This window comes from Acanthopagrus latus, chromosome 17 (assembly GCF_904848185.1).
Source record: "Acanthopagrus latus isolate v.2019 chromosome 17, fAcaLat1.1, whole genome shotgun sequence".
NCBI lineage: Eukaryota > Metazoa > Chordata > Actinopteri > Spariformes > Sparidae > Acanthopagrus > Acanthopagrus latus.
In genome coordinates, this window is record NC_051055.1 from 12,492,658 (window position 1) to 12,520,630 (window position 27,973).

General features: G+C 39.8%; 1 protein-coding gene and 1 long non-coding RNA gene across 2 annotated transcripts; one reads left to right on the top strand and one right to left on the bottom strand.

Annotated features, from left to right (window-relative positions):
- On the bottom strand, positions 1-2,170 carry LOC119005647. Its single transcript, XR_005070559.1, has 2 exons — positions 908-2,170; positions 1-681 (listed from the first exon to the last, which is right to left on the bottom strand). It is a non-coding gene; the product is annotated as an uncharacterized LOC119005647 (long non-coding RNA).
- On the top strand, positions 539-27,905 carry LOC119005646 (lysophosphatidylcholine acyltransferase 1). Its single transcript, XM_037073455.1, has 14 exons — positions 539-696; positions 7,514-7,653; positions 9,002-9,216; positions 14,620-14,732; positions 15,257-15,317; positions 15,647-15,705; positions 18,359-18,393; positions 19,419-19,473; positions 20,053-20,135; positions 20,542-20,667; positions 21,288-21,441; positions 21,917-22,015; positions 22,566-22,707; positions 22,960-27,905. The coding sequence occupies exons 1-14, from the start codon at positions 574-576 to the stop codon at positions 23,187-23,189; spliced, it is 1,635 nt and encodes a 544-aa protein (XP_036929350.1). The 5' UTR covers positions 539-573; the 3' UTR covers positions 23,190-27,905.
- The last annotated feature ends 68 nt before the right edge of the window (positions 27,906-27,973 follow it).

Here is a 27,973-nt window from a genome sequence, read left to right on the forward strand (position 1 = left end):
TGTTTTAAGTTAACTTTAATAACACATATACATATATTAATTACATAACACTAAACTCACACAATAACAGTTTTATAATTTTGGTTTACGCAATCCTTGTGTCCATGACAGTAGCAGACAAGGACTGAAAACCTATATTGTAATTTAAATTACGATATTTTGGATAATTTTGAAGGCAGCATCACATCGTGCTAGGATACGAGGGATGTGTCCTGCGCATGCGCGCTGTCAGAGCAGAGGAATCGTGGCTCCGTTAGCATCCAGAGCTAGCGGACTGGTTGGGGGGAACACGGTGCGTGGAGGAAGGCGTCCTGCGCACTGTAGGCACAAAGATATCGGCGACTTGACATATCCCCAGCTAATCCTTGAGCTAACCATTATCCCTCCATGCTGTCCGCGTAGGAAAGATAGCAGTAATAACCCTGCACTGCCACCTCAATTAGCCACCGTGCAAGACAGACAGGGGGGAACTGCGTTCTGCGTGAAGACTCTTCCATTCAGACTGAAGCAGTTCTCTGTTTTGAATTATTAGGCACATAGCTGCAATCTCGACGGACGTTACTTCTTGTGAGGATGAGGCTGCCGACGAACAGACAGTGTGCGATGGAAGGAGATGGGAAGAAGATGGACCAAGCTCCTCCGTTCAGGAACCCTTTTGTGCACGTCTTGAAATTCTCCCCTCTGGAAAAGGCAAAGGTAAATTGATGTGTGCAGGCGAATGATTTGTGCCCCAGCAAATACGCTCATGTCTGTTTCAGTTACGTTATTTAACGATGGAAGAACATTAACCCCTTAGTGCGACCCGGTGGAGAGGCTGTCACCATCATTTAACTTGGCTTTCCCCCGCTCTGAATGCATGTAGTCAGCTGAGCTAGTGTTAGCTAGCCAGCTAACAGCAGCTACATACATGTTGCTCTCTCCTTTCCCGTATTCTTGGCTCGCTGCCTTGCTTTAAGGATGCTGGATACGACTGGGGGTCTTCTGTTGTTAAATACGGGTTTATTTAGCTGTAGCGACTGCGTATGTTCCTCACATGAGTACATAAAAAGGACGAGAAGCACCCCTTCTCACTTATGAGTCCGCTTACTGTCCACTAAAAAAAAGAGCTATGTGAGCATGGCCGCCTGCCCTGGGTAGGCCTAGCTTGTTGCTCTCTAACTGTTACCACAGCGAGTACAAAACGTGCGTGCCGTCTGGTAGCTTTCACCAAGATGTGTTTTTAACTAATACATGTGCCACTTATGTTGAACACGACATCGTTTGTAGCTTCCCTTGGATATCTTTCTTTTCTTGCTTAGTTGGTGTGTCACAGTGTGTTAAACAGTCCCTCTCAACTAGCATCCAACACGTGTGGATGTGGAGGGTGGAGAGCTGGATGGATCCCTGACAGCCATGTGGAATTTACCTGATTTATCTGCTCTCCATCTACTAAAGTTTGCACGTTTTTTTTTTTTATTTTTTATTTTTCAGTCCATCTTGTTTGAAATAGCCCAGTCGCCTGATTGAGTATGACAGCTTTGCAGCATGGGAGCACACATGCAGCCCATCTATCGCTCGTTGCTGTTGATAATCAGATTTAGAGCTGTCAGGCTTCTCTGCAAAAAAGGTGTTAACTTGCAGGCTACTACAGTCTGTGGCGGTGATTTTCTTCTTTTTTTCTTTTTTTTTTTTTTATCTGATAGACGCTGCACAAGTGACAGTTATCTTTTGTGCAAGGATTGCAACATGTGGCACGATGCAGCAGAGGAAGAAAACCTGCACTGGATTACCTTGTTCTATGAAACTAGATCTGCTTATGAATTTGGAGGCGCATGCAGGCCCTTTTGTAGTTCACCTCATATGATCTATGTGAAAGCTCAGATAGTTAGTGAGCTGTGGTTGCATGTGTGTATCTACCCTGAGCTGCGGGTTTACATTGATCGGTACATGGAGAGACTCGAACCTGGTTTCGATAAAACGTAGATTTGTAGAGTCACACAGGGATTCATAAAGGTTTGTGAGACATTATTTGTTTTGTCCACATGGGCTTCTAGGTGCACTGTGTAGTTTTGGAGAAGGACATTACATTTAGAGGAGAAAGACTTCATTTGCTGTTTTGTTTTTGTTTTGTTTTGTTTGTTTTTTAAACTAGATAAACAAACTCACTTCATCTTCATGACTGAATAAAGCATCAAACAGTGTTTTGGGGAGATTATTTTCCTCTGAGAACTGGTTGATTATTTAGTTATGGAAAAAAAAAATCAGACTTTATTGTTACTTCATTACCATTGTAAATAATAAAATTCTGAGTTTGAATTTCTTCTTGATAACTACATGGTGCTGCTTTAAGAAGTTGTGTCCCTGATGAACAAAATGTACTACACTTGACGAGAAAAACAAACAAACAAAATAATTATTAAATAATGCTACAAATGCCGGGATGCATTCCAAAATAGCCTGATAAGCATGCATTGTCGGTGGACTCTTATCACCCAGTGCTCTGAGATAACCAAATATTAGTTGTGTTTTATCTTGGGACAACCAGTTGGCCTTCTCTTTGTAAAGCTTCCAAATTAGAAATTGGCAGCAGCTGCCCAAAACCACAATTGTATTGACATCCAGTAGTGCTTATCTGCGATTATTTCCTGTATATACAAAACAGTAAAGCACATGAATTTTTCTCATACATTAACAGCCAAATGCTCATCATAAAGATTAGTCAATCGGCGGTACTGTAAAGTATTAGTAAACAGTGTGGAAATGGGACACAGCTGTGAGTTATTTTCAGTAACAGACTGTGGTGTAACGGGAGAGACTCAGTTTTATGAATGGTGCTACATGGGCATAGCTGGTATCACGTCGTGTCTTGTTACAGGTAAGAATAGCGACTGAGGGAGGTTCACACACATTTCTCTCCTTCTGGCTCCTGTGACTAAGACTGAAAGGACAGGTGGAGCAAAGCCAAGGGATTTATTTACTGTACTTCCTAATACATGTGCACACTGAATTAGCAGAATAATTGATCCCATTTCAGATTTTTTTTTAGCAGTCATTCCAGTTTGGCATGCATACATTTGTTGTAACTTTACATTGACATGGTCTCTGAGGTTCAGCACTAAAACCGGTTTCTTGTAGGAACTCTGTGCTGATCCCAAAGTGGGTCCTGTAGTGATGGAATTGAGTTTCCTAGTTGTTCCGATGTAAGAGAGAACAACTGTTTTCAGCGTGTTGCACTGGTCCTTGCCTCTGCATCCACAGCAACATGAGGAAGGTGCAATGTGATCTGAAACTCTCAAATCTAGAGCAGAGACTGAAGGGATTGTCCTGTGTACGCTTTTGTCTACTGTTCAATCACAATGCATATTGAAAGACCATAACTGGTAGGCCTGAACTAAGGATTGTTTCACCAGTGTAACAATTACTGTAAAGAAACCTGTGGGTTGAAGGTTTTTTGTGTATGTGTTGCATTTATATGCCACAGATGGGTTAGATATTTCTAAAATGTCTTCTTAGTTCTTCCTAGGATGGGTAAATAATAGAAACAGATGAGTTGTGTCTTATTAACTTAGGCAATGAGAGTTTTCTTGATGTTGGACTATAATGCCTTATTTCTGTCTTTATGTGAAGGTTACGGCCCGGACAACCAATAAGACTGTATTATCCTTTATTATCTATTGATCTTCTTTTGTCCAACCACAGTCCAAAACTCAGACTCTTCTTTTACCATCATAAATGAAAAAGAAGAGCAGCACATCCTGACATTCAAGAAGCTGAAACCAAGTGTTTGACATTTTTGCTTTAAGAATTATTTAATTGAATCCATTGTCAAACTATTTGGCGACTTCTTTCCTTTTTCATCAATTTAAAGATCATTCTGTCAATTTTTGCAGCTCTAAACCAGTTCCCAAGAGTACAATGTAGAGGAATGTGAAACCTTTCACTTCTTATTCAACTTGCTGATTTGCTTTTTCTTCTTTCTTCTGGTGACATAGGGGGTTTTGGTCCAAGGGGCCATGAGACTGATATGTCTAACTAATAGCCAGATTAGTTAAAAGCCTCAAATCTTGCAGAAAGTGTTCAGACTTGAGACACTCATTAGTAGGCTGGCAGTTGATACTATGATCCAGCAGCCTGACCTTTCCGTCCATATCAAGATGCTCTTGTAGTTTCATGCCTTGATGAGCTAATTAATCGATCTACAGAGCTGATAGGTGTAGACCTATTGAGAACATATTTCTGTGATTTTTTTTTTTTTTTTTTTTTTTTTTTTTTTAGATTTAGGTGTATCAGCAAACATTCCGGTTCTAATCTAGCCTTACATCCTAAAAGTTTTGTCAGATGGCAAGCCTCTAATTTGAATTTGATTTAATTCCAGGTATAGCTTTGACATTCCTTGACATTCCTCCAATGAGTCAAGAGCTTATTCCCACACTGTATAGATCGGTATTTCTGTGGATTGGCAGTAAAAGTGGGCAATTGATATGTTCCTCATAGATCAAAGGTACATATTTATCACATTGTTTTAAGGTGTGTTAGGTAATATAATGGAGAAGGTTTTATGTGTCTTTCTTTCCTTTGTTTATTCATGTAACATCATCCATCACAGTCCATCACTTGAATATCTAGCCTGACATATGGCTATACAGTATACTTGTTTTTTAAGTATGTTTTTGATGCCCCACTACCACACAGAACAACCTTACCAATAAGCTTAAAAAACGAAGCACTCTGTGCTGCAGTTTTGCCTTGACCTTCCTACGAGCAAACTGTTCAGACCTTCAAAAGTGAAATATCTGTATGTTGAAAACAGGAAGTTGGACACATGTCTGTAACACTAAAATAAAGGTTACAGTTCAAACCTGTCAGTTTGGATGTCTTTGCTTTATGTAGCACAGCTTCCTGTTTCTGTGTGGATGCGGTCAAAAAAAGTCAATAAGACCAGAAGAAAGCATCTTGGTTTGTGACCGTGGTAGGGCTCTTGTCGTTGGACGACGTGATGGGCTACACGCTTTGATAACTGGCAAAGTCTGACAGTGCTTTCAGAATGAGTGAAGATGCATTTTATTTTTACTTTGAGGCTTGTCTGAAACTGCCATTGAAACAGAAGGGAGTGTTCACACATATACACAGGGTCTGTTCTCGTAAACTTTGGTTACATATTAATGGTTATGGTTTCAACCTTGCAGGGTCTTTTTCATCATTGAGAGAGACAAATAATAGACTGGTTCACAAATGAATGCAATTTTTGGTTTGCATTTTGTTAGTAATACTTGCAAATGGCTAAACCTTCAACACAGATCTGCCATCTTATAGATTAGCCTTTGATACCAAGAAGCCTTCATTTTGGCTTTGCCATTCTGCATCCATTATTTTGGCCCTTCCAGATTGTTACGCAATACATTTTTTAACAAGTCAGGACTGCAAGAAACCATGTTCGAATTGGATTCAGTCCCTCATTTGGAGGTGGTATTACATACAACTCTAAGAGGACTTTTCAAGTTGTGTCTCGGTCCGGATGCTCTGGCTACTCAGCTCGAACAACTAAAGTGTTTTTACTTTTTTTGTTTTGTGTCACTCGCAATGCAACAGACAATGATGACGTCAAATCCGAATTGAAAAACGTGCATCTGAACGGCAGAGCAGAATCAGTGCTACTACTAGAAGTGCAGCATAGGGCATGGCAATGTATAGAAGCACAATGAGTGCTGCTGAGTATGGCTGGTGTGACAGAGGAAATCTGTATAGTGTCTTGACAGCCTGATTGTGTGGAGGGTGAGATCTTGGATCTCCCTTTCGCATGCTTACACATTGGAAAGTCACATCAACTACTTACGTATACTGATGCCAGCGTCGTTACCACAGCAACCCATGCAGATGGACTAGTGATGTGTAGACACACAAATCTGATCCGACCACTTGCAAATAACCATGCATACGACCTGTCTGTAAAGATTTGATTTGAAAAGCAAATGATTTGCCTGCAGTCTTAACAGAGCTTTTTGCATTTACATTATTGTTACAATTTAGGCCCTACTTTGGCAGCTACAATATGACTCCCAAGTTGCATCAGTCCAGATGAATGTTTAGTCTGTTTTGTTGCTCATTTTTAAGACTATGCCTTACTGCTTGACTTTAAAGATGCCTTTTAGTACAATGTCTGAATTTGCTCCAACTCCTAAATAACCTTTCTGTTTCATAGCCTCGCCTTTATTTTAATTCTAAGCGACATTCATGCATTCTCATGCTTTGGGTCTGAATAAATTTTTTAACAGATGCATTATACAGTGGCTCTAAAGCATTGCCGACAAGCCCCCTTTTATTATAGGAAGAAGGTACCAGTACCTACTCAAGTGTTTGTTCTTTCTTGCACAAAACTGCATACTTTATATTTGTATAAAAAGAGAGCTATGTGTGGTGGGCATGTGTAATTAATTCATGTATCTTAAGTAGATCCCGGGAATGTAAATAGTTTGAAGTTCTAAGAAGACAGACGGAAACTACAATGGTGTGTCACCGTGGTAACAGTGGTAGAGTTGGTGTGTGGTGTAATTTTCCTCACCACATACCCAACAAAACCCATCTATAGTATAGATTTTACCATCATAATGTATAAGTGGTTATTTCTCAGACCAAAGGTAGGGCTTTTGGGGTAGGGAAAATGTGTAGAAAAGTATTACTGTAAGATCATGTACTCTCTTTGCTGTTTGATTGCCAGTAGTTTAACAACAAAAGCTTTAAATTGATTGATTTAAATTGATCATGCTATCAGACAAGAACTCTACCCTGGATAAGATAGTGCAGATAGACTTCAGGCTCCCCAGTAGTGGTTGCTATCAAGACAAATATTGACAGGAGATAAGCGCTGCTGTCAGAGCAATAACAAGCAGTAAAGTAAACAGTCAGTAGTCGACAAGCTCATTCGCGTGCCGGAGCCATTGAAGAGAAGAACATATGCTATACGTAACATTTATGTGATAGTTTATTTGGCTAGTATAAATATTCATGAAGGCCATGTTGTGACCTCAGGGCACACAATCTTATTTCAGTAGTCGAGTACACGGAACACACAGCTCTTCCTGCTGCTGAGCTGCAAGTCGCCACTGTGATCCAAGGCCATGCTGCAGGCCTGCTTCCCTCTGTAGCCTCTTTCATCAACTTTATATGTTGAAAGTTAAACCGCACGCACTTTTTAAAAATCTTTTCTTCAAATCAGTTGTTATAGTTAATTGCTTTTCATAAGATCAAGCCAACATTCCTTTGTGATAGACCTCTTTACGTTTTCTTTTTTATTAAGATGAGATGGATCAGTCCAGCTGTGATTTGTTCTTGCATCTTCCTTCCTGACAAAAAGCTTCACATTTAAGGCTTTACAATCAAATGCTTTGATAATGAAAAAATGTTGGGGTGGTTTGTACTATGGCTTGATACTGCATACACCAAAGTCAAACTGTAAATGTGACGGTACCAGGGTGAAACAAACGTGTATTGTTGGATCTGCGTTCTTAACACTTTTCCTTTTTTTTCTCTCTTACAGATCGCATTAATGACAGTCACACTGTTCCCCATCCGGCTGCTCATGGCAGCATTCATGATGCTGCTTGCTTGGCCTTTTGCCTTTCTGGCCTCAGTAGGGCGCTCGGAGACCACTGTTGAACCCCAGTGCCTCTGGAGGAGGTGGGTTTTTTGTTATACATATATGTTATACATTTGTTTGATGGAAGGCAAATTTTAGAAACCAGGAACAACCATAATTCTTTCAAACAAGTAATATTTCAACGTTTGGCTTGTAAAGCTTAGAAAGGGAAAAATCTTACATGGTCTTACATTCCCATTTTATTCAGCTTTTGTTTGATCCTGTCTTTTGTGCTCCACACATCCTGATTGTCTAATAGTCTGTCTAAAACACTCCCACAGCAGCTACAGGTCTCCTCTTCTTGATCACTTGTCTCAAACAAAAGATTAGAAATACCCCCTGAAGGTTAATGAGCGAGCAGGTGAAATGTCATTATGACAGGAGACATGGATATAGATGATGCTTGTATTTTAAGTGTGTCGGTGGATAGGTGAGAGAGGGAAGATTTTTTTTCTTCTTTTTACTGAATGAAGGAAGAAAGGAAAGATAGACAAGCTGATGGATATCAGAGAAAGAAACAGGTGGTTAGCAAACACAATATGGGATATGTAAATATCAGTAGAGGTAGCTGAGGATACCAATTCACAGTAGGCACCGGTGAAACAGTGGTAAAAGTTGATTTGCATTTCCGCTACCAATTCATAAGTGCCAAGTTGAGCTGATCTGTGATTGAAGTTTGGACCCATGGCGCACCCAACCCATCTCCAAGCGGTGATGTCTCATGATTGCTACCAACCCCTAATGACCTTGCCTCTCCACCAAACAAGCGTTTGTTGCATTACTTGGAGAGAAAGGCATTATTAAAATTTCTGTGTTGAATTCCCGGTGCTTCAGTATCTTCTAACTTGATCTCTTTAAAGTTAAGTTTCTCTCCTGTGTCAGTGTTTGTACTCTCAGATACCTACTTTATTTTACTGTTCCATCATGTTTGCTTTTATCTATTTTAGGAGTGGTGTTAAGTTACTGCTGGGGAAAGGCGTACATTTACTGATTTGGTTCTTCACGATAAAACCTTTAAACTAACTAGATACCAGGGGACTTTTATTGTAAAGAAATGATTGAAAATTAAACGTGTTTATTTATACCGAGCTTTGTTTGTTGTGATTCTTCAATAATACTGCTGCTCCTGGGAACACTTCTCAAAACAACCGTGTCATCAGTTAAAGGCACATCTTCAATCGGGTGGTCCTGCTGTAATTGTAAGTGCAAATCCCTGCTGTGACTGGTTGACATGTCGAGTCAAGCCGAGCCGGGGCATGTGTCTGGAAAAGCCCCAAATATGTCCCATTGGGCTTAAGCATGCAAACGACTCATCAGCAACACTAAGTGAAAACCCAGTTGTTTTGTTTTCTGTTGGCCCACTTAAAATTTGTCATGCATCTTTTTCAGACTGGTGGACATAATTCTGAAGGTCATCATGCGGGTCATGTGGTTTGCGGGTGGTTTCCATTGGATGACGGTGAAAGGGCGAAGGGCACTGCCTGCAGAAGCACCCATCCTCACGCTGGCACCCCACTCTTCATACTTTGATGCCATCCCAGTTACTATGACAATGGCCTCAATTGTCATGAAGGCAGAGAGCAAGGATATACCTCTCTGGGGCAGTAAGTAACAAAACATGACATATTGCTGTCATTTGATACCTCTGTGACTATGACCAACAGTATATTGTCAGGGAGAAAACAGTTTCGCCGATTTGAAATAAAGTGTTCTAATTCTGTATGATAACATTACAAAACCTATTAGAAGGAAGTGCAGTGTTTATGCAAAGCCATATTTGTTGCAAAGCCAATTTGTGAAGGGCTGCTCATAACAGTTTCTTTGACCTTTGCTGCTGTCAGTGAAGAGTCAGAGAGGGGATTGCCCAATCTGCTACACAAAATATTTTACATGAGCCCAAGCCAAGTTCAGTACAGCTTGGGTAAATTCTCAGGAAATACCAGGAAATGTGTAAAGACACAAACAAAATACACATGCAGCACTGTAGTACTTTCCAAACATAAGACCTTTGACTTGTCATGTTTGACTCGGCAAGTTAATTCTGTTAAAACATTTTACTATCTACAGTTCTGCAGTGTTACAACAGAGTCGTGATGACACCATAAAGCAGAAATCAAATGTTAACCTCCAGATAAATGATTACACACAGACTGAGGAACTCAGTCGTAACTCACAACATCCTGAAAATACTGGCCCACTAGCGTCAGTTTTTAACGTGAACCTAAAAATGCCTGTGGGAAAAAAGAAAGATGGTTTCATTATGTCTGTAAGGTGGAGAAAGTGGGGATTAAAAACATCAGTCTCACAACGTATTTAGTTTTCTACCTGCATCTCTAAGTTCCTAACAATCCGTGTTTTACTTTGATAGAAAATTAGTTGTCAAATAAAATCACCCACGTGTTGTTGTCAATAAAGTGGTTAAGGAAGACTTGCATGTGAGATTAAAGGTCCTTAAAACTCATAATTAAGAAAAGTTGACTTTCCTGACTGGTCAAACACTGGTGCTTTGGGGTGGTGGCCAACAATATCTATAATTGTGCGTATTCACACACTCAAAAATCAACTTAACTTAGAAATAGGACGTTCAACAGTTATGTTGCTATTGCCACTGGAGCTTTTGTCTCACCACCCAAGGCCACAGCAGAGGTCAAGCCGGCCTTCCTCAGTTTTAGTCAGTGACACGGCAGTATAACAGCAGATCCTCTTAACTGTTCAGTTGCCTTTCCAGTTGCCAGTTTAGGCATTTGGTCTTCTGGCCCTGGCAACAGGACACACAGCAAAATACCTTGGTGTGTGTTATTTTAGTCTCCCTTTCTCTTCCTCCTGCTTCACCTGCTAAGTCAGTAATTAGCCACTTTGTTACATCAAGGCTGAGTGACACATGCCAAGTTACAGCAGTCTCGCTTGTATTGCAGGACTGAGAATAATTTGCTCATTGGCGAACTGCCCAGCAGCCAAGATTAAGGAGCATAAACCCTGCATACATCTTCACAAACTTCTCTTTTTTTTTTTTTTTTTGGCGGGTGGGGTCTGATTTTTGTACTATGGGCTGTCCTGAAACTGTTTAAGGCATATGGCAATATACCACATACCTTCTACATCTTGTCAACTACACCTGGATGAAATTTCAGACTTCTAGGCCTAACCTTATGGGAGTTATGGAGGTTTTTAGTTTGTGGTGTCACTGGCGTCCACAAACCTCTCCAAAACGTCTCCAAATGGCCAAATTGTGCCAAATGCTTTTTCTCACTTCTGTGACACTGGAAACATTACTGAAGCATTTTGGTGACTATAAAGCCTTCCTCCATGATTCAAAACATAATGTTTTCACACATTCATTTGATGGGTGGTTGGAGGGGTTTCCACACACTTCTAGGTGGCCATATTGAGATATTGTCATGCGACAAGACACTACAGAATAGTAAGCGTTATACAAAAATGACATACTGAAGTGAATTTCAAACAAGGCTTTTATTATCTTTCAATATACTAATACTGTATGTGCGCAGCGGGGGAGGTAGCACTGGTGGATGCAGAGGAGGATCGTTGGCACTTCTGATGACCGCCTTCAGCAGGAGAGGGGGTTGGGCGTCTGACTGCCTCACTTTCAGGCTCCCAATCCACGTCACTGTCTTCAGACTGTGACCTACAAAACACAATGCAATGCACAAATGTTACCAAATATAATGAAAAATGAAAAAATATATAAATGCAATTCAATAGGGTGCTATTTACATAGGAAATAAATAAACACAGATATATGATATTACATATTACACAAAAACATCAGGAAAGTAACCGTACATAAACAGAATAATTGAATTGGGGGAATATTCCCAGTGTCCGGTCAGTGAAAAAGATCTAATTCAATTTGTTTACAAGCTTGATAAAAAAAAAATCTAAATAAAAAGGAATTAGAGGCTCAAAGAGAATTACATCATAGAACAGAATTACAAGGATTACCTAGCTTTGGTTGAGTAGTTGAGGCTAGCTAGGCTAATTAGCCCCTGGGGCCCTAAACATTTAGCGTCATTTATGAAATGCTAATGTATACTGGACTGTTCACTGTAAGCATAAGAACCCCTTCCACTAACTTTCATTCAATTTCACTCATGGCTAAATAAATAAATCAAACATTCATCAATGATTACGGTACTCACCGATCTAAGATGTCGTCACGAGGCCCTTAGCAAACCATCTCCTCTCTCTCAGAGTCTACTCACTGTCTACAGTTTCATCAGATGATGCCATGATCCATTCCAGGTCTTCTTCTCGGACATATTTAGTGTTTTTTTGTGGATTTCGCCATTGTAAACTGTGAAAACTGCCGTCCATTAAAATTTAAATGTCCGCTGCGAGTGCGTCTGCTGCGCAAAGTTAGCCCGCTAGCTGCCAGACGCAGCGATATTCCTCAGCTCGTACAAAACGGACCTGGGCACGCCTACCATCGTTGGAAAGGTAAATAATTGGCTAGAAGCCTGAGTGATTGACATGTTTGATACGCCAAAACGCTATCCCTGTTCTACAGGCGGGAACAAATAACAGTAGATCAAAGCCGATTGGCCCTTTAAACAAGGAGCGCTCCATGTACTTCACGGGCTGTGCTGGGGTGAAAACTGAACGGAAAAAGATGGGGACACTTTTGTTTTGTAGCCAGCAAAGTGATGAAAACAAGCACACCCAACAACACAATACAGGAACTAGAGAAAATAAACATACGGCCGGCGAAGTCTGGATTTTATTTGACAAACAAAGTCGGTAGACGGTAAACAAATGGACTTTACAGGACGATATTCACAACCTGGAATAATTTTATGAAAAACCATTTTGATGCTTTTGATCAGTGGATTCTTACGGACAACTGGAATATAAATAATTGAGGATCGGACACATATTACGGCTTTATGGCCGCGTCAAAGGTAGGGAGTCGCCGTGCGTTTCTTGTATCTCACGTTTACCATGCTGGTAAATATAAATGATTTATGGTTTAGTGCTCATGATTTCTGCAAAATCAACTGGATGAATGAATTGCTGAGATTCTACCCTTTCCAACGACGTATAGTATGTCCGTAATGATAGGTAATCTTCTAATACCTGTCCAACTGTTTGTAGAGACCTGATGGCCTTGCCATAGGAACCAGACACCTTGTGCGTTCCCTAACAAGTGGAATCCAGAATAAGCATTAAGACCTGATCCGTCACAGTGACGTATGTTGAGTGTCTCTCAGGGTACTAGCTAGAGCCCTAATCCCTTCCTGTCGGCAGACAGCTCACAGTTGGATTCAGTTCCTCTTCTCCTGGACTCATTCTCCTGTCTCTTTATATTGTATGGTGTTCTCATTCTTCTTAACTTTTTATGTCTCTTTCTCTTTCTATGTGCCTACTGGTCTTTTTCTAAATTTTAATAAAAATTGGATGGATGGGAAAATGCTTCCAGCATCTATAAAAACTCTGCCAATATAAAGCAGAATATTTAAACACAGTTCTTGTGTGATTGCAGTTCCTTTTTCATTTCCTTGTACTATTTTCCACTTGTAGTTCAGCCATGCTTAACCCTCTGGCTCTGTGCAGCCACCTCACCTCACCTATATCACTGATGCTTGGTAGATGCTCTGTGCGGTCTTAATCACCTGCTGCTGAGCCATGCCAGTTTGATGTTTCCAGTCAATATGCCTTCTATTGTTCCTCTGTAAGAAGTTGATAGGAGCTCAGCTCTTTGCCTTCTTTTTTCTACACTATACAGAGTTTACAGACCTTGCTACCCTGGAAGGTGCTATGCTGTGAGAAGTGAAATTGATAGTGGTGTTTTTATTCCAGTGACAAAACTTAAATCAGGCTTTCACATTGCTCATGAGAAAAAAAGTTGTGCAGTAAAATGGTCAGTGGGCTACTGTTTGTTTATGGTAATTTAAGGCAGTCTGAGTTAGAAACTGCTGCAATTGTGGTTTGTTGTTTTTGAAGATTAGGTCCTGGTATGTCTAAGTGTTACATCATTCTTCATCGAAGTCACGTCTATATACTGGATATTGAGTCTGTTAATGCTCAACCATTTTGGTGTTGGAGAGTGACCACAGTTTTAAAATGTTAACAACTGGTCATCATCAATCCAGTCAACTGTTCCAGACTCCCCCCACTGGCCTCCTGAGCTCTGACCACATTGTTCACATTGTAACTTGGACTACATGATTCAAGCATGTAATCAGGCAGAAAATCCAGACCTTTCTTCATTTGTAATCGACATGTGAGACTCATCTGACTTATGCAACCAACACACATGGTCAAGTCATCTAAATATGACAGTTTTGATTACTTATTATGACTAAAGTTTCCACGTGTATTTGGCTTGAGTTGGCAGCTTACCCCTGCTGTCACCCTGTGTGAAAGATATAATCCCTGGTGAGCAAGGGTCGTAAAGTCTAATATGGCCCAATTCAATGTTCAGTTTCCAAAACAAAATATTGACTGTTAGAATCTCATCTTGCCTTTCATTTACCCAGGATGAAGTGTAATAGTGATGCAAATCGGGACTCAATTTTGGCTACTGTTTTGCTCTTACCAATGTTTATTTTTTATGTATTCATATAACAAGCCTTTTTTCAACAGTACTTCACATTTATATTAATGTCACACTAACACTGCAGGACTGTTTCAGTACAACCATTCATCTAGTCATCACCACTGTGCAGCTCTGTTTTGGAGTGATTTGGATTTAAGTGCTTTGTTTAAGCACATCATTAGAGTGGTGGTTGGCTGGCTTTTCTCTGCAAGTACAGTGAGGTGTTTGTCCTGCTGAATGTATCAGTTTTCATTTCATGATTAAAATGCTCACTGAAGAAATGTTCAATAAAACAGGCAGTATAGACACGGTCTTTAGTACCAGCTTCAGTGAAAAGGTCTGAGTCAGAGTTCCCTATCAAACTCCTCATAGCTGTCAAAAGAAATTGGAAAAAAAGAAATGTTTCTGGAATTCTTTGTAATATCTCTACCCTTTCTCTGTTTGCTCCTAGCTTTGATTAAGTACATCAGGCCAGTGTTTGTATCACGGTCAGATCAGGACTCCAGAAAGAAGACTGTGGAGGAGATTAGGCGCAGAGCTCACTCCGGAGGAGAATGGCCTCAGGTAAATGGATGGAAATTCTTGTGCTAAATTTTGTATACAGTTGTGGGAACACATCCACACAACAACATCTATGCCGCACCAAACGAAGCAGCACTTATCTTAGACATGTTTAATTCTGATTTACAAAGTAAATTTAAAAACAAATGCATCTTATTTTGTTGTAAAACTACATATATACTGTATTAGTCATCTATACAGAACACCCTAAAGGTTACAACTGTCACCCCCTGCTCTCTGGCAGCATGAGTGAGGTGTCGGGGTGGATGCTTGAAAAAGAAATAGACCAGCCCTGAAAAGACGAAGCCTAAACCCAAACCACAGCCAAATTGGCATTTTCCCTGTAAAATGCAGTGCTGCACAAAACATTGCTAACAACTAACTATGCGGCTGACTTGGAGCAACTTGGATATATTGCAAGCTAATGCATTTTTAGGCTTTGTAGCATTTTCAAAATGCTGTCCTGACTGTTTCGGATGTGACCACTGTTTTGTTATAGGATGTGAACCATTCCTTCTTTTCTACAGATCATGATTTTTCCAGAGGGAACATGCACCAATAGATCCTGCTTAATCACCTTTAAGCCAGGTAAAGCTTCCTCCATCATCATTTTCTTCTCATTCAGCTTTCCACTGGTTTCCTTTTGAAGTTATGCCTCCAGCTGTTTACTCATAGCATGCACTGATAATTCATACTCATCCTAGTGAGAATATTGACTTATTATTTGGATGAAACTGCGCATTGAATTAATGTCCAGTTTATCTGAAAGTGTAGTGTGTAGTCTTAATTGCTTAGGCATAAGAACAAAAATCATTGTTGCATTCCTGGAGGTTGAATTCTGAATAGGCATGTGAATGTTTAAATCTAACTTTAATCTGAATTTAAATACATCTTTAATGTACTCTGTATTCTTGCAGGGGCCTTCATCCCAGCTGTACCAGTGCAACCTGTGGTGATTCGTTACCCTAATAAACTGGTAAGACTCTTCATGAATATGTTATAAACACAGCTTAAAGGCACTTTTTGTTTTACACAGTCATTCAAATAGTATAATTGATATTGCAATGGTCACATGTAAAGCAAAGGACAAAGTCAAAACCTGGTCCTGGCCATGCTACGTGTTCAAGTTAGTACCTGCAGTACTAAATTGTAAATGCTCTCCTTGAACTTATTCTAGGAGGGAATTGCATGAGCTTCATTGTGTGTATCTGTATGTATACTATGCACGCCCTGTAGCCTGCTTGGCATCTTACCAGATTCTCACCCAATAGGTAGGTAAAGATTCTTGCCGGTCACATGGTGTGAAGAAAGATATTGGAGATATATATAGTATCTATGAAGGAGAAAATGTTCTGCTGCTGAAGCATTTAGCAAACTCAGCAGAATTCCATACGGAACTGTGAGAACCTCCTGGAGTTGACACTTGGTGTCGTGGTCATATATTGTAATTTTAGAAGCTCTGAGGGTCAGGTTATATTTAATTCTCGAACAGAAGGAAATAACTCAAAAGACTGACAGAGGGACGGGGAATGAAAACGTTGTTTGAATGAAGAATTGCTTATTACAACATCAGAAAGGGGTTTTGGGAGCCGTTCAAGCAATCTGATGCAGTTCTGATGAAGCATGTTGGCAACTTTAAGTTTGTGCCAAGGGCTTTTAATGATTAAGCAACAATTTGTTAAACGGATGTTAATGCGAGGTTTCCTAGCTTTCATCCATATATAGTTTCTGAGCACTTGGACATAACCCAATGTTCCTATACTGGGTGTACCTCTATACTATATGTTAGACACACTCTGAACCTCTGGGACAAGCATGAGTGATTTTCTGCATGTATGAAATGATACAGAGAACAACTTGGTTATACAGGCTTTTGCTTGAAAAAAACAAGTGCCATGATATTTTCAACAACAGTTTCTCTGAAAAAGACCAGCAGAAGTTAGACTACAACTGGCTGCATGTTGCTGTGGCCACTGATAGCCTGTGTCTGCTCAAATGGCAGAAGTCCACAGATATTGTGTGGGTCTTTAGTCTGTTTAAAAGCTTTTTAATCCAGTCAAATATGGTATTTATGTAGATACAACATGCTGTGGGCATATGGGACTCATGTTGCTGCAGCAGTTTTGAGTGAGTGTATTATTTTGTTTTATTTATGAATCAGTCATTTACATCTGTTTATATAATTTGTGATTCAAATTTGCTTCCCACTGTGCCACGAAAACAGCCCATGGCAATAATTAGATAAAGGTAAAGCTTTAATTCAGAAAGCATGAGTGTGCCCTGTTCGAGTTTCAACATCTCTACACTCGCTTTCGACCACAAATGGTGGATGCTCAGATGAGTTTGTCAACTACACTCATTTGTGTCTGACATTCTGTGTAGAATAATAGACTCCTGACTCAAGAGACACCTACTGGCAGGCCAGAGAGGCTGATTTGACTGAACTCGTTTAAGTCTGTTATGAGAAAAGAACAGTGAAGCGTGCTGAGCAACTTTCTGATGGCCTCACTGGGAATCTGGCTAATCATGATATGACTCAGAAGGCTTGTCTGAGACGTTGCTCAGGCTTGTTAGGGAGGCTTTGGGAAACCAACTTTAGCTTAGGACATTGAAAGGAAGAATTGTTTGAAGATCTTATCAGCAAGCGTGTCATAGTACGAGTTAACTTCCCCACATTGTGCCATAACGTGATTTGTAGAATTGTCCAAGTTTATGGAAAAAGAATGCGCTCTCTGTTTAGGAGGCATGAGTGCTCAGCCATGTCATCCCAGAGTGTGGATTTTAAATATCCTTATTTGTACTGAAAATTACATCTGAATACTCTTAAAATACACTTAAACTGGTGTAAAAACTATGCAGGAGGTGGCTGAGGAATGTTGACAATCGAAAAAAACATTTAGTGTAGTTGAGTGGTAAAATTTAGTCATTCACTAGTCGTTTGGCTGGTGGACAAATAAGTGTGCAGAAATGTGATGTTTTCACATGACAAAGAAAGTCATTAAACTCAAGTCTGCGGCCACAATTAAAGCATACTGATGTAGGTTAATAAAGAAGTTTAGTGTGGTGCTAAACTGTAAAAAAGGCTAATCATTTTTTTATTGAACAGCTAAATCAGATTAAACTGATACAGTGCTAAATGGGGTAAGTCTACAGCCCTACCACATCTAAAATAGATTTTAATAAATAAAACTAATAAAGTGGTTAATTTGCAAGGTTTCAAACTGGCATGTCCTTAAAAAAGTAAAGCATCACCAGTCATCATCTACATGACTTGACACAGATCGATCAAAGCTGATCAGAAAGCTCAGAAATGATGACCAGCAGATTTTTCCTCTCAATAGCGAGTTTCTTTTTTTCTCATTATTTCAACACTGATTTGTTGTTGCAATGTGGCATTATCAGGGATACAATACTGCGCATCCCCAGGATACATGATAGTAATTTCCCTATGTCCTATTGGATTTTTATGCATTTAATACACATGAAATTAAGTAGTACAAGATAATGTGAAACAACACCAGATGATGGATATAAAAAAGGTGGTTGGTTGAAGAAGATGAAAAAGATGGTTGATTTAAGAATAGTTTTTCATTTCATTTCGTCTAATAATGTCTTGTACTTTTTTACAGGACACAATCACATGGACATGGCAAGGACCTGGAGCGTAAGTACACAATCTCTCATTCTGTATATGGTGTACTTCAGTTTCTATTTAATGTAAACGTAATCATTTATTTTAACTGAAAGTCAAAAAACATCATAAACTCAGATACACAAAGTTTGAGACTTAATATTATGTATTAATTGCTGTTTTCAGTTTTTGGCAAAACTTATACATTATAAAAGGTGATAATGCACTCACTCAACATCAAGGTGCACACCATCAACCACACAGCAAAAGAAGATGATTATTCTGACTTGACCAATAGTTGCAAAGTGAATATGGATGGAAATAAATGTTTTCTGTACATTTGGTGATGGTGTCTTTTTTCAAGAAAATTAGCTGTATATATTTCTCTTTTTCTGTATTATTTTGTTTAACTAAAGCACAATGTCAATGCCACCTAAATTATAATATCACGTATCATAGTGATGGCTGTCATTGATCACATCCTGTAGCTCAAGTGCTGGCCCCTATTTTTGAAATGAACACACTGAACCAGAATCTCTGCAGTGTGATCTCAAATAGACTGGAAGCAGATTAGTTATTGCTGGAGGAGAGAGACTGCCCTTGTTATCCGTCTCTGTCGTGTCCTCAGAATACTATGTCCTGTTTTGGTTCAGCCTCCATCAGCACGGTGGATCCCTGAATGCTGTCTTCCCAGCTCCGCCAAACAGATCTATCAAAAATATTTGACAAAATCTCTTTTTCAAAAAAGCACAAATGCAACAACAGTGTTGAATGTTACATGTCACAGGATGTTTACCAGTGATACAACATTCATATGTATTGCTTTACTCCGATGCTCTAAAATTAGGTTGAATGCATCGTGTTCTTAAATGATTGAAAACAAAGCAAAATCTGGTGATCTCTGTCAGATCCAGGTGTGCAGAGCTGTAAGATGCAAGCCCTAAAAGACTGGTGCAAACAAACACTGAAGGCCTGTAATGTGCAAGGAATTGTAGCAATCCAGGCTGTTTGTGTCTGTATTTGTTTCCTGTTGTTGACACTGTGCTGTTATTATCCAGGTTTGAAATCTTGTGGCTGACACTCTGCCAGTTGCACAACGAGTTTGTGATCGAGGTAAGCATGACATTAACTCATCACATGCTGTGTGGATTAATGTGATTGTAGATCGTCAGCTGTTTAGTCGTGATGATCACTGCACTTAGAGTGTCAACGATTATATTAAATGTGCCATCCTGCATTTATTTTATATTTAAATGCTAAAAACTTCTTTTTATCTCAAGAGCAGATTCTTAATCTTACTCCTTTCTGTTTTTTAGTAAAGGATTCTAAATTTCATGTGGACACAGTAAACAAAATATATGTTTGTAAATACATACCCTTACTGAAATGCTCATGTGTGTAGAAAACGTACATAGATATAAAATAAACCTCTTGTGATAATACTCCCAGGAAGAGCACCAGGCTTTGAAGCCAACATTTCATAGTGGCCAAAAGGCATAATTACATTGTCTCAATGCTTTTTTTCACATAAGCACACATTTGAAATAAGCTGCTGTAAAACAGGACACCTGGATATTTTTGTAGACTGGAATTTGAGCTTTTTCATTAACACCTTATCCGGGTCTTAATGTAACGTCTCTGCTTGTGATGTGTGAGATTTGGCTCGTTGATAATGTTCATGTCTCTCTCTAGTTCCTTCCGATCTACACGCCCTCAGAGGAGGAGAAAAGGAATCCAGCTCTCTTTGCCATCAATGTGAGGCGTATCATGGCCAAGTAAGACAAAACGTATTGTTCATATATGTGACACTTCATCCTTTGAGCTGACTTGAGTTAAACTTTCTCACATGCAATCAGCAAATGCAACATGCTTTTTAAGTGTAAGATCATAAATGTCATTAGTCAGATTCTGTACCACCTAGCATCGTCATCAGTATCAACTCTCTTAAACAGTACAGGGCTCATACTTACTACCCATGTTTTCATACATGCCCACACTCTGTGCTTCACCACTAAAGCTTTGGTCTGGAAGCTTAAGTTCTGCGGGCAGACAAAAAAAAAGTATACCCTGTCTCTACATCCAAGTAGCTCTATTGGCTGCTATATTGGCCTTCAAATCCTTCGGCAGAGTTTGTATTGATTTGCTCGTACTGATGTCCCGTCTCTTCTGTGCTCTGCCTAGAGCCCTGGGGGTACCCATCACAGACTATTCATTTGAAGACTGCCAGCTGGCCATGGCAGAAGGCCAGCTCAGACTGCCAGTCGACACCTGTCTGCTGGAGTATGCCAAGCTCGTCAGGAGACTGGGGTAAGTCACTCGAACCTTCCAATGCAATGCTCCCATCAATGAGAGAACCAAGGAAGGGGCATAAGGGTGAAACGAGGGGGAAAACACTCACCAAACACCACAGGGACCCCGGATTCAGTTTCTGGCAGTGGCACCTTCGGCTTTGGTGTGCATTCCAGCTAACACTACTGCCTTCCAGTTGGGGAATGTGTCCTTGTTGCTGTGCTAGTGACTCCTACTCAGGTGCCTGCACAGGAGGGGATATGGAGGGGGGATAGTGTGACCTCCACACACTGTATGGGTTCTTGGTGAAAGTCCTCTCTGGCATGGGAAATATTGGCAACCCCATGTATATTGGAGGAGGCGCATGACTGTCTACTCCCTCCAAAACTTGGCAGCGAGGAGGATCGCTGAGACTGCACAGGGACAGGAAAATAAGAGGGGGTGTGGGGTAGAAAAAGGGAGGAAAAAACGAAAATTGATTGCAGTATATACAGCAAACATGTCAATATAATGCAGCTCAACCATCTACGGTTAAAAAAAGAAATGCGTCTTTATTTGGTCGTCTTTTCCAAACATCCTTGTCGATACTTCCGCCAAGTTATTCATTAACATAAAGTCTCCTCTCCTTGCTGTCCCAGGTTGAAACCCAAGAACACTGAGAAGGTTCTGCAGGAGTACGGGAACAGAGCCAGGAAGCTGGAGGGACAGAAACTGGGCTTGGACGACTTTGCCCAGTTCCTCGATGTGCCAGTGTCAGACATGCTGCGAGACATGTTCGCGCTTTTTGACGAGGTAAAGACTGGAAACTTTTCTCTCACAACTATGATAGGTCTGTGGTCTTCGACAGTGGCAACTACTTGATCACTTGACTTGCTTGATGATGACTCTCTCAGACTTCTGTCAAACAAAAATGTAGTTCCCATATAAATACCTTGATTTGTTATATATGTGTATCTTCAGTTTGGCTCCAGCTTGAGTAAACTCCAAGCACTCAGTTGACTAAGTGCCTCTATAAAAACACTGCTAAGGCTGAATTGAATACCAAATGCTTTTTTGTTTTTTAAGCTAATTAAAGCACCTTTCCTTTCACTCGGGGATAAATTTACAGTATATACCCAAACAAACAAAGTTTTTTTTGCAGCAATCTATTCATGACCTAAACAGCAATCCCCTTTGGTTACTCTTGGTTATTGAATAAATAAGTTGCCTTGCTCACATCCTCTTTCTTCATCTCTCCCAACGTGTTGTTTTTCTCTTCTTTTTCCAGCATGACGATAACTGCATGGATATCAGAGAATACGTGATAGCCTTATCTGTCGTATGCAGACCTGCCAAAACTCTGGAAACGATGAAATTGGCCTTCAAGGTATGTTCTGATTCAAGCTCTGTGCTTATCTAACTACCAGGAAGATGATGATGCTTTCTGTGCTTGCTTTGGATCAGCTTGACATTTGCTCTGTTCAAATGCCACTTACTGTAGGTTGTTATGTGTTCATTGCAGAATAATGAGATCCATCATTAGTGTACTGATTCTTGCACAAACTGTTTCCTCGTGTCTGTGCTTAGATCTATATTTCACATTGCAGATAAAGTGTGGTGTTAGTGGTTATCAGTGTTGTCGATGTGTTGGTGGGGCAGAATGAAACCAAATAGCTTAAATTTGAGTCATCTTCATGTTTTCACTTGAGTCTCTTTCATAATCCTTAAAGTCGAGCAAGTTCTGTGACCTTAGGGCTCGTGAAACCCATTGAGTGCAGATTTATTATTTTTAATGCCACCAATTACTTCAGAGAAAGGTCACCCCATTGAAGAACAGTTTTACTTGTTCCTAATTTGCAGCCCTTGTCAGAATGGCATGCCTAAAGGCAAAGTCAGAGATGACATCTGCATTTCTTCTTCCATTGTGTCTTCTCCAGATGTTTGAGGCCGAGGAGGACGGTGCCATCACAGAAATGGAGTTGGCAGTTATCCTAAAGACGGCTTTAGGAGTGAATCACCTCAGCGTGTCGCGTCTGTTTACTGCCATCGACGCGGAAGACACAGGGAAGATCACATTTGGTAAGCAAAAAAAAAAAATCTGTCCTCCCTGTTTGACCTACATATTGTCCAGACCTCTCTTTGTCTTAAGCTCTGCTTCATCAGTATAGTAGTATTTTTTGTTCTGGCTTTTTTCCACCCTCTCCTGAGGTGCAGTAGATTCAACAACCAGGCCACTTCAGTTTCAAGTGCAGTCTGTCTCTGGGCATTTTTTTTGAAGCCATTGTCTGACGTTCCTGTTGTCTCTGGCGCCCTCTTGTGGTTTCTCCTCAGACAAGTTCAGAATCTTTGTGGAGCAGCACCCAGACTTTGCTGAGGACTACCTGTACACAGAAAACGCAGGGTTGCACAGTGGGCCCTGCCGCCGTCACCAAACAAAGCCCAGCCTGTCTTCCCTGAACCTGCAAGGCACTGCCGCCACCAAAACAGCTAACGGTATCTGCCCCGACTTCAGCCCCAACGACCACGGCACAATAGATGGACTCCACAAGAAACATAACTAGAGCGGTTTTAATTTGACACCTCTCCTGGTGAGAGGGTGTTATGTGTGGGGAAAGGGGGGTGGGCAGAGGAGATAGTTACTTGTGTTAACAGTAAGGGACTATATTTCAGTAACCACAATGATTAAATGAAGAAGTTTACCCTTTTTTAATTAGTACTGTGTCCATGAAAATCGCTGAGGTTATTTTCAGCCTAGTAACAGTTTATTTTGTTATAAATTTCTTCTTTTTTTTATGCTTTCAGAGCAAAATGCCAAACAATGGCTGTCACATATACAATTCTTGAATACTTGAAGGGCAAGCACTTATACAAATTCCTGGGGCAAATGTTTCGTCCTCTTTTTTTTTTTTTTTCCTTTTCCCTCCAACATAGTGCCAACTGTGCATGTTTTTAACATGAGGGAAGCAGGAAAAAAAAAAGAAAACACAAGCCCTGGACAGTGAAGTCTCATTTTTAGTGGAGTCAGTGTTGGGTTCTCTTTTTATTTGTAACTGTTATCTATTTCCTCTCTTTATTGGCTGCCTTTTTAACTGAAAGTGCAGAATGCATGGGCTCATGTTATTTTGAGCAGTGCTGTGGATTATTCATCTAAAGAAGGGAGACCCGAGGTTACCAGTGACAATAGTGCTACAGGAGCCACATTTGAGGTGAACTTGGGTCTCTGTGAGTCAACGGTCATAATTGCTATGAGCCTGATACATATATATATAAATATATAAATATACAATGATATATTTGATTTAGCTCAGGGTTCAGTGACAAAAATGAAAAATTTACCTTGTATGATGTCATCATTTTTGACGCTCACTGGGTTACGCGCATGTCTTTATTTTCTTAGGACATCAGTACTCTTCTACCCAGTCATTCTTCATTCACTGCTTCACCCATTTTAATTGTTTCAGGTTGGCAAATTCAAGTGTCTTCTTTTATTGTTGAAATTACACAATGTGGACCAAAAATGCATCTGGTGATATAATGTCACCTGTCACGTTTGTTCTGTACTTTGTTTAACTCGGTGGTGTGACGGCTGAAAGGGGAGGGAAGTTCACAACGTGTGGCCGTTGAAAGCACATTTAGGTAGGTTGCTATGTTCGGTGTTCTAGAGGCAAGGTCATACTGCTCCCCTTTCTGCCTTACACTGCGACATTTCAATCATTCCTACCCTTTTCAATACATTGTACCTCAGTCTGTCTGAACCTCATGTTTTTGAAGGGTAAATCCTCCGATTTTATACATTAAAGTATGTTGGGGAGTACTACTACATATGTGATGAAGACTAGTATAAAACCCTTTGTCTCTCCAGTGGAAGCTGCATATCTGATAAACTCCATTCCACTGATGTCACTTATTGGTTAAGTTGCATTGTGGGTTTTGAAAAGCAGTCCATTGGTCTAGCATTGCACTCTTATAACACCATTTGATCATTTGTTTTAAAACTACTCATAATAAGGTCAAGTCTATACAGCAGATTCCACACATTCTCCTTCCTTTTCAAAACCTGGCACCTACATTACCCACAATGCAATTCAGCCAATGGCTGATATCATCGGAGGCATTTAATAGATTATATGCAGCTTCCTCTGGAGCCACAAAAAGCTTTGGAGAACTTGTTTTCTCTTATGCAGTTGTACTTCCCAATACCTGTAAACACACTTTGAGTGGAGTCACCCTTTAATGACACACCAGTAAATTGTTACCTCCATGCTATGTTTTGAATGTGCGTGGATGGACCCTGTGTGTTGTTTTTATTCGCCAGTCCAAACACATCTACATCAAGTCTCATTTCAGAGACCAGAATTGGAATTGGAAAATATCCACCTGTGCTGGTATTTATGCATTGTTTTAAAGTTTTAGCAAATGGTGGTCTAATTAGCACAAAGATATTTGGCACTGAATGTGATTTAATATTTCTCTGTACCCTGACATGTAGTCTGTGGCCAGACAATGTGTGTATAATCACAGGCAGGATGGGCCTGTCCTTTCCAATTGGAATTAAAATGAAGGAATATTTATAGGTGCAGTATGTAAGATTTTTAGTTGAAAAACATTTAGAAATTAACCAAAATGATTAACCAAATGTGAAGTAACAGTTTAGACGTCATAACAACTATGTATTGTGTTGCAGATATATCTGCTGGAGTTAAGATGCTAACCGGCTACCCCCAACCTGTCCTGGTCCCTGTGCTAGCAGTCCAAACTCCCACACTTAGCCAGTGCTCCAAGTATGAAATCAACAGGTGGCCAGTTCTTACATATTGCACCTTAAGATCACAAATTTTAAGATTTTAAAGACTAATGTTCATCGGTCTTTAGTGGCCTTTAAATTATTGACAGTAACCTTGATTTATACTAGAAAGTTCTAATAAGACCTATTTTGTAATTTGTTCTGTTGTGGGTTTTTTTATGTGTGCGTTTGTAATTCCAGATAAAGTTAATCGATTTAAAAACAATCAACTTTTTCAATCAGCTCATTTCAATCATTCGCCAGCAGTGAATTGGCCGGTTTTCATCGTCTTTATGTCTAAAAGCACACAAAAAAAAACAAAATGAAATTTAGACTCTGCTGCAACTTTGCTCTGAACGCACAGTGCTTTACATCATGTCATTTTCATTTTATAGAGCGAGTCATTCTTAAAGGGAATACCTCTGACACACATGAGAATGAATTTTGTAGCCAGCTGTACTTGGATCTGTGAATTTGTCCTTTTTTTTGTTTGTTTTTCCTTTTTTATTCTGCAAGTCCATCGAGTTGATCAGCCTCACATTCCCACCACGTTCACGACCATGCATACTGTTCATGTATCCTCTCCAGTTATGGCTTTCAGTGAAGCAATATTTCACATCTCTTAAGCCTTCTCAAGATTTATGCTTTCGAAGAGTTCTGATATGTATTTTGAATATTCCAAATGCAGGACATTTTGTGAATTTTTGATATACGTATATGAATGATTTTTATTTTCACTGCCATGACAAAGATCTGTGATCTTCTCTCCTCTGCAGATTGTATATCGATGGTGAAAAATGAGCCACTTTCTGTTTTCCCTTTTGTATAATACTGCGATTGTTTTTGTGCTGTATTCCTCCTACACAGTGTAAAGTTTTATTGTTGTTATATTATTACTATTATTGCTGAGTTGACTGCTTAGAAAACAAAAATGCAGATTTCTTATGGAAACCGATAGCCTTGAATCTATAGAATTTTTACGCTAAAAAAAAATAAAAGAGAATGTATAGACAATCTTGTCACAATCAGAAGCTACTCAAAGCGCTGATCTCCAGTGGACATTTTCCGAAGAAATCTTAGTTTTCAAATGTACACTTTTTATCCCGTTTGAGCCCCTTTTCTCCATTGACTTTTTTATGTTTTATGTCCAAGTCGTGTAAGTGTTGAAAATGTCGAGTGTGTGAGTACGCCGGGCCTCGAGGTGATGTCTTCCACCACATGACGGGCCGCACGGCACAAACACTCCAAACTGCACACGCGCACAAATATTAGATGTGAAATCACAATCTTTAGTATTCCCCCCCACCACCACTGCTTTTTAAATTACATGTATTTGTGCTTGCACTTTAGATTATTTTCTTTCTTTTTTTAAAGAAATATCACATGGCTGTGAAGCATGTTAAGTCTGTAGGTTAAAGTATTGTAGCTCAATTAATGTTCATATGAGCAGTTTTTGCTCTCATATGTTTGCTGCAATAATGGGAGCACAGAGGAAATTAGGGATCACTCATTAAAGGAAGCTGAACCCTTGCCCTGTATTTGTTATACCACTGTAAGAAAGGAGTTCAGTTAGTTTAAGCCCACCTTTTAGACCTACATTTCTGCTTTGTCTCAGGATTGTGGATGTTTTGTAGCTTGAAATGACTTTGTAAACTCGTAGGACTTGGCAACAACGTACAGATTTGAATGACTAAAAAAAAAACCTGTTTGCACCGTGGAATGGATTAAGTATTAAATGTACTCTGAAATGATGTGATTTTACAACAGGTGGTTAATTATACAACTCACTCTGTTATGTATGAGGGAAACACTGTTTTTGTACATACTGTCAGCGGGAAATCAGATTGATATTCAAGACCTGACCGGGAATGAAACGTATCGAGCCACAGTGTAACCCCCCCTTTCTGCAGTTTTGTCAGTTTATTTCAGACAAATTTACATTGAACGTCCAAATGATGATGTTTTTATTTCATCAGCAAGTCAAATATGTACATTTATATATATACTCAACTTTTACATTCAGAACAATTCCGCATTGGGGCTGTATGAACATACTGGGTCTTTTTTCACACCTGTTTCCCTTTTCTTTCAAATACCTCAGTAGAGGTCGGTCTAATTTTTTTCTACTTGCTGTCAATCTGAGAAAAATGTAAACCTGCAAGAGATAAACTTGTATTTATGCTACTGCTGCCTGCTTACCACAGTTCGTCCAGCGCTGAGCCTAAGACGAAAGACTTGTGTACTCCGACAGGAGCGATAGTGTCTTTCTGATGGCTCACTGTCCGTGGACCAAGAAACTGAAACTCTCTGTTTTCTCTGTGGCTTTACTTCCTGTCTTTTTCTATACTCAACAGGTTTTATTTTATTAATGCATTTTGATGATGAAGAGTCATTACTGCAAGCTACTTTGAATTTGTCTGTTCAGGACTGCTATGATATAACTTGTTAATGTGACTCTTGGATTGAATTAAAAAAAGAAAAGTTAACAAACTGGTCTAGTTGTCACAGCTGTGTGTGTGTGGTAGCACGAGTGTGTTGTGTGAGAAGTTTAACCACAATAGT

Bases quoted from the DNA above. Each gene is read 5' to 3' on its own strand.
- LOC119005646 (XM_037073455.1), top strand. From the start codon at position 574: ATGAGGCTGCCGACGAACAGACAGTGTGCGATGGAAGGAGATGGGAAG. The intron at 21,442-21,916 runs GTAAAGACTGGA...TTCTTTTTCCAG, and splicing joins TGTTCGCGCTTTTTGACGAG to CATGACGATAACTGCATGGA. The intron at 22,016-22,565 runs GTATGTTCTGAT...TGTCTTCTCCAG, and splicing joins CGATGAAATTGGCCTTCAAG to ATGTTTGAGGCCGAGGAGGA.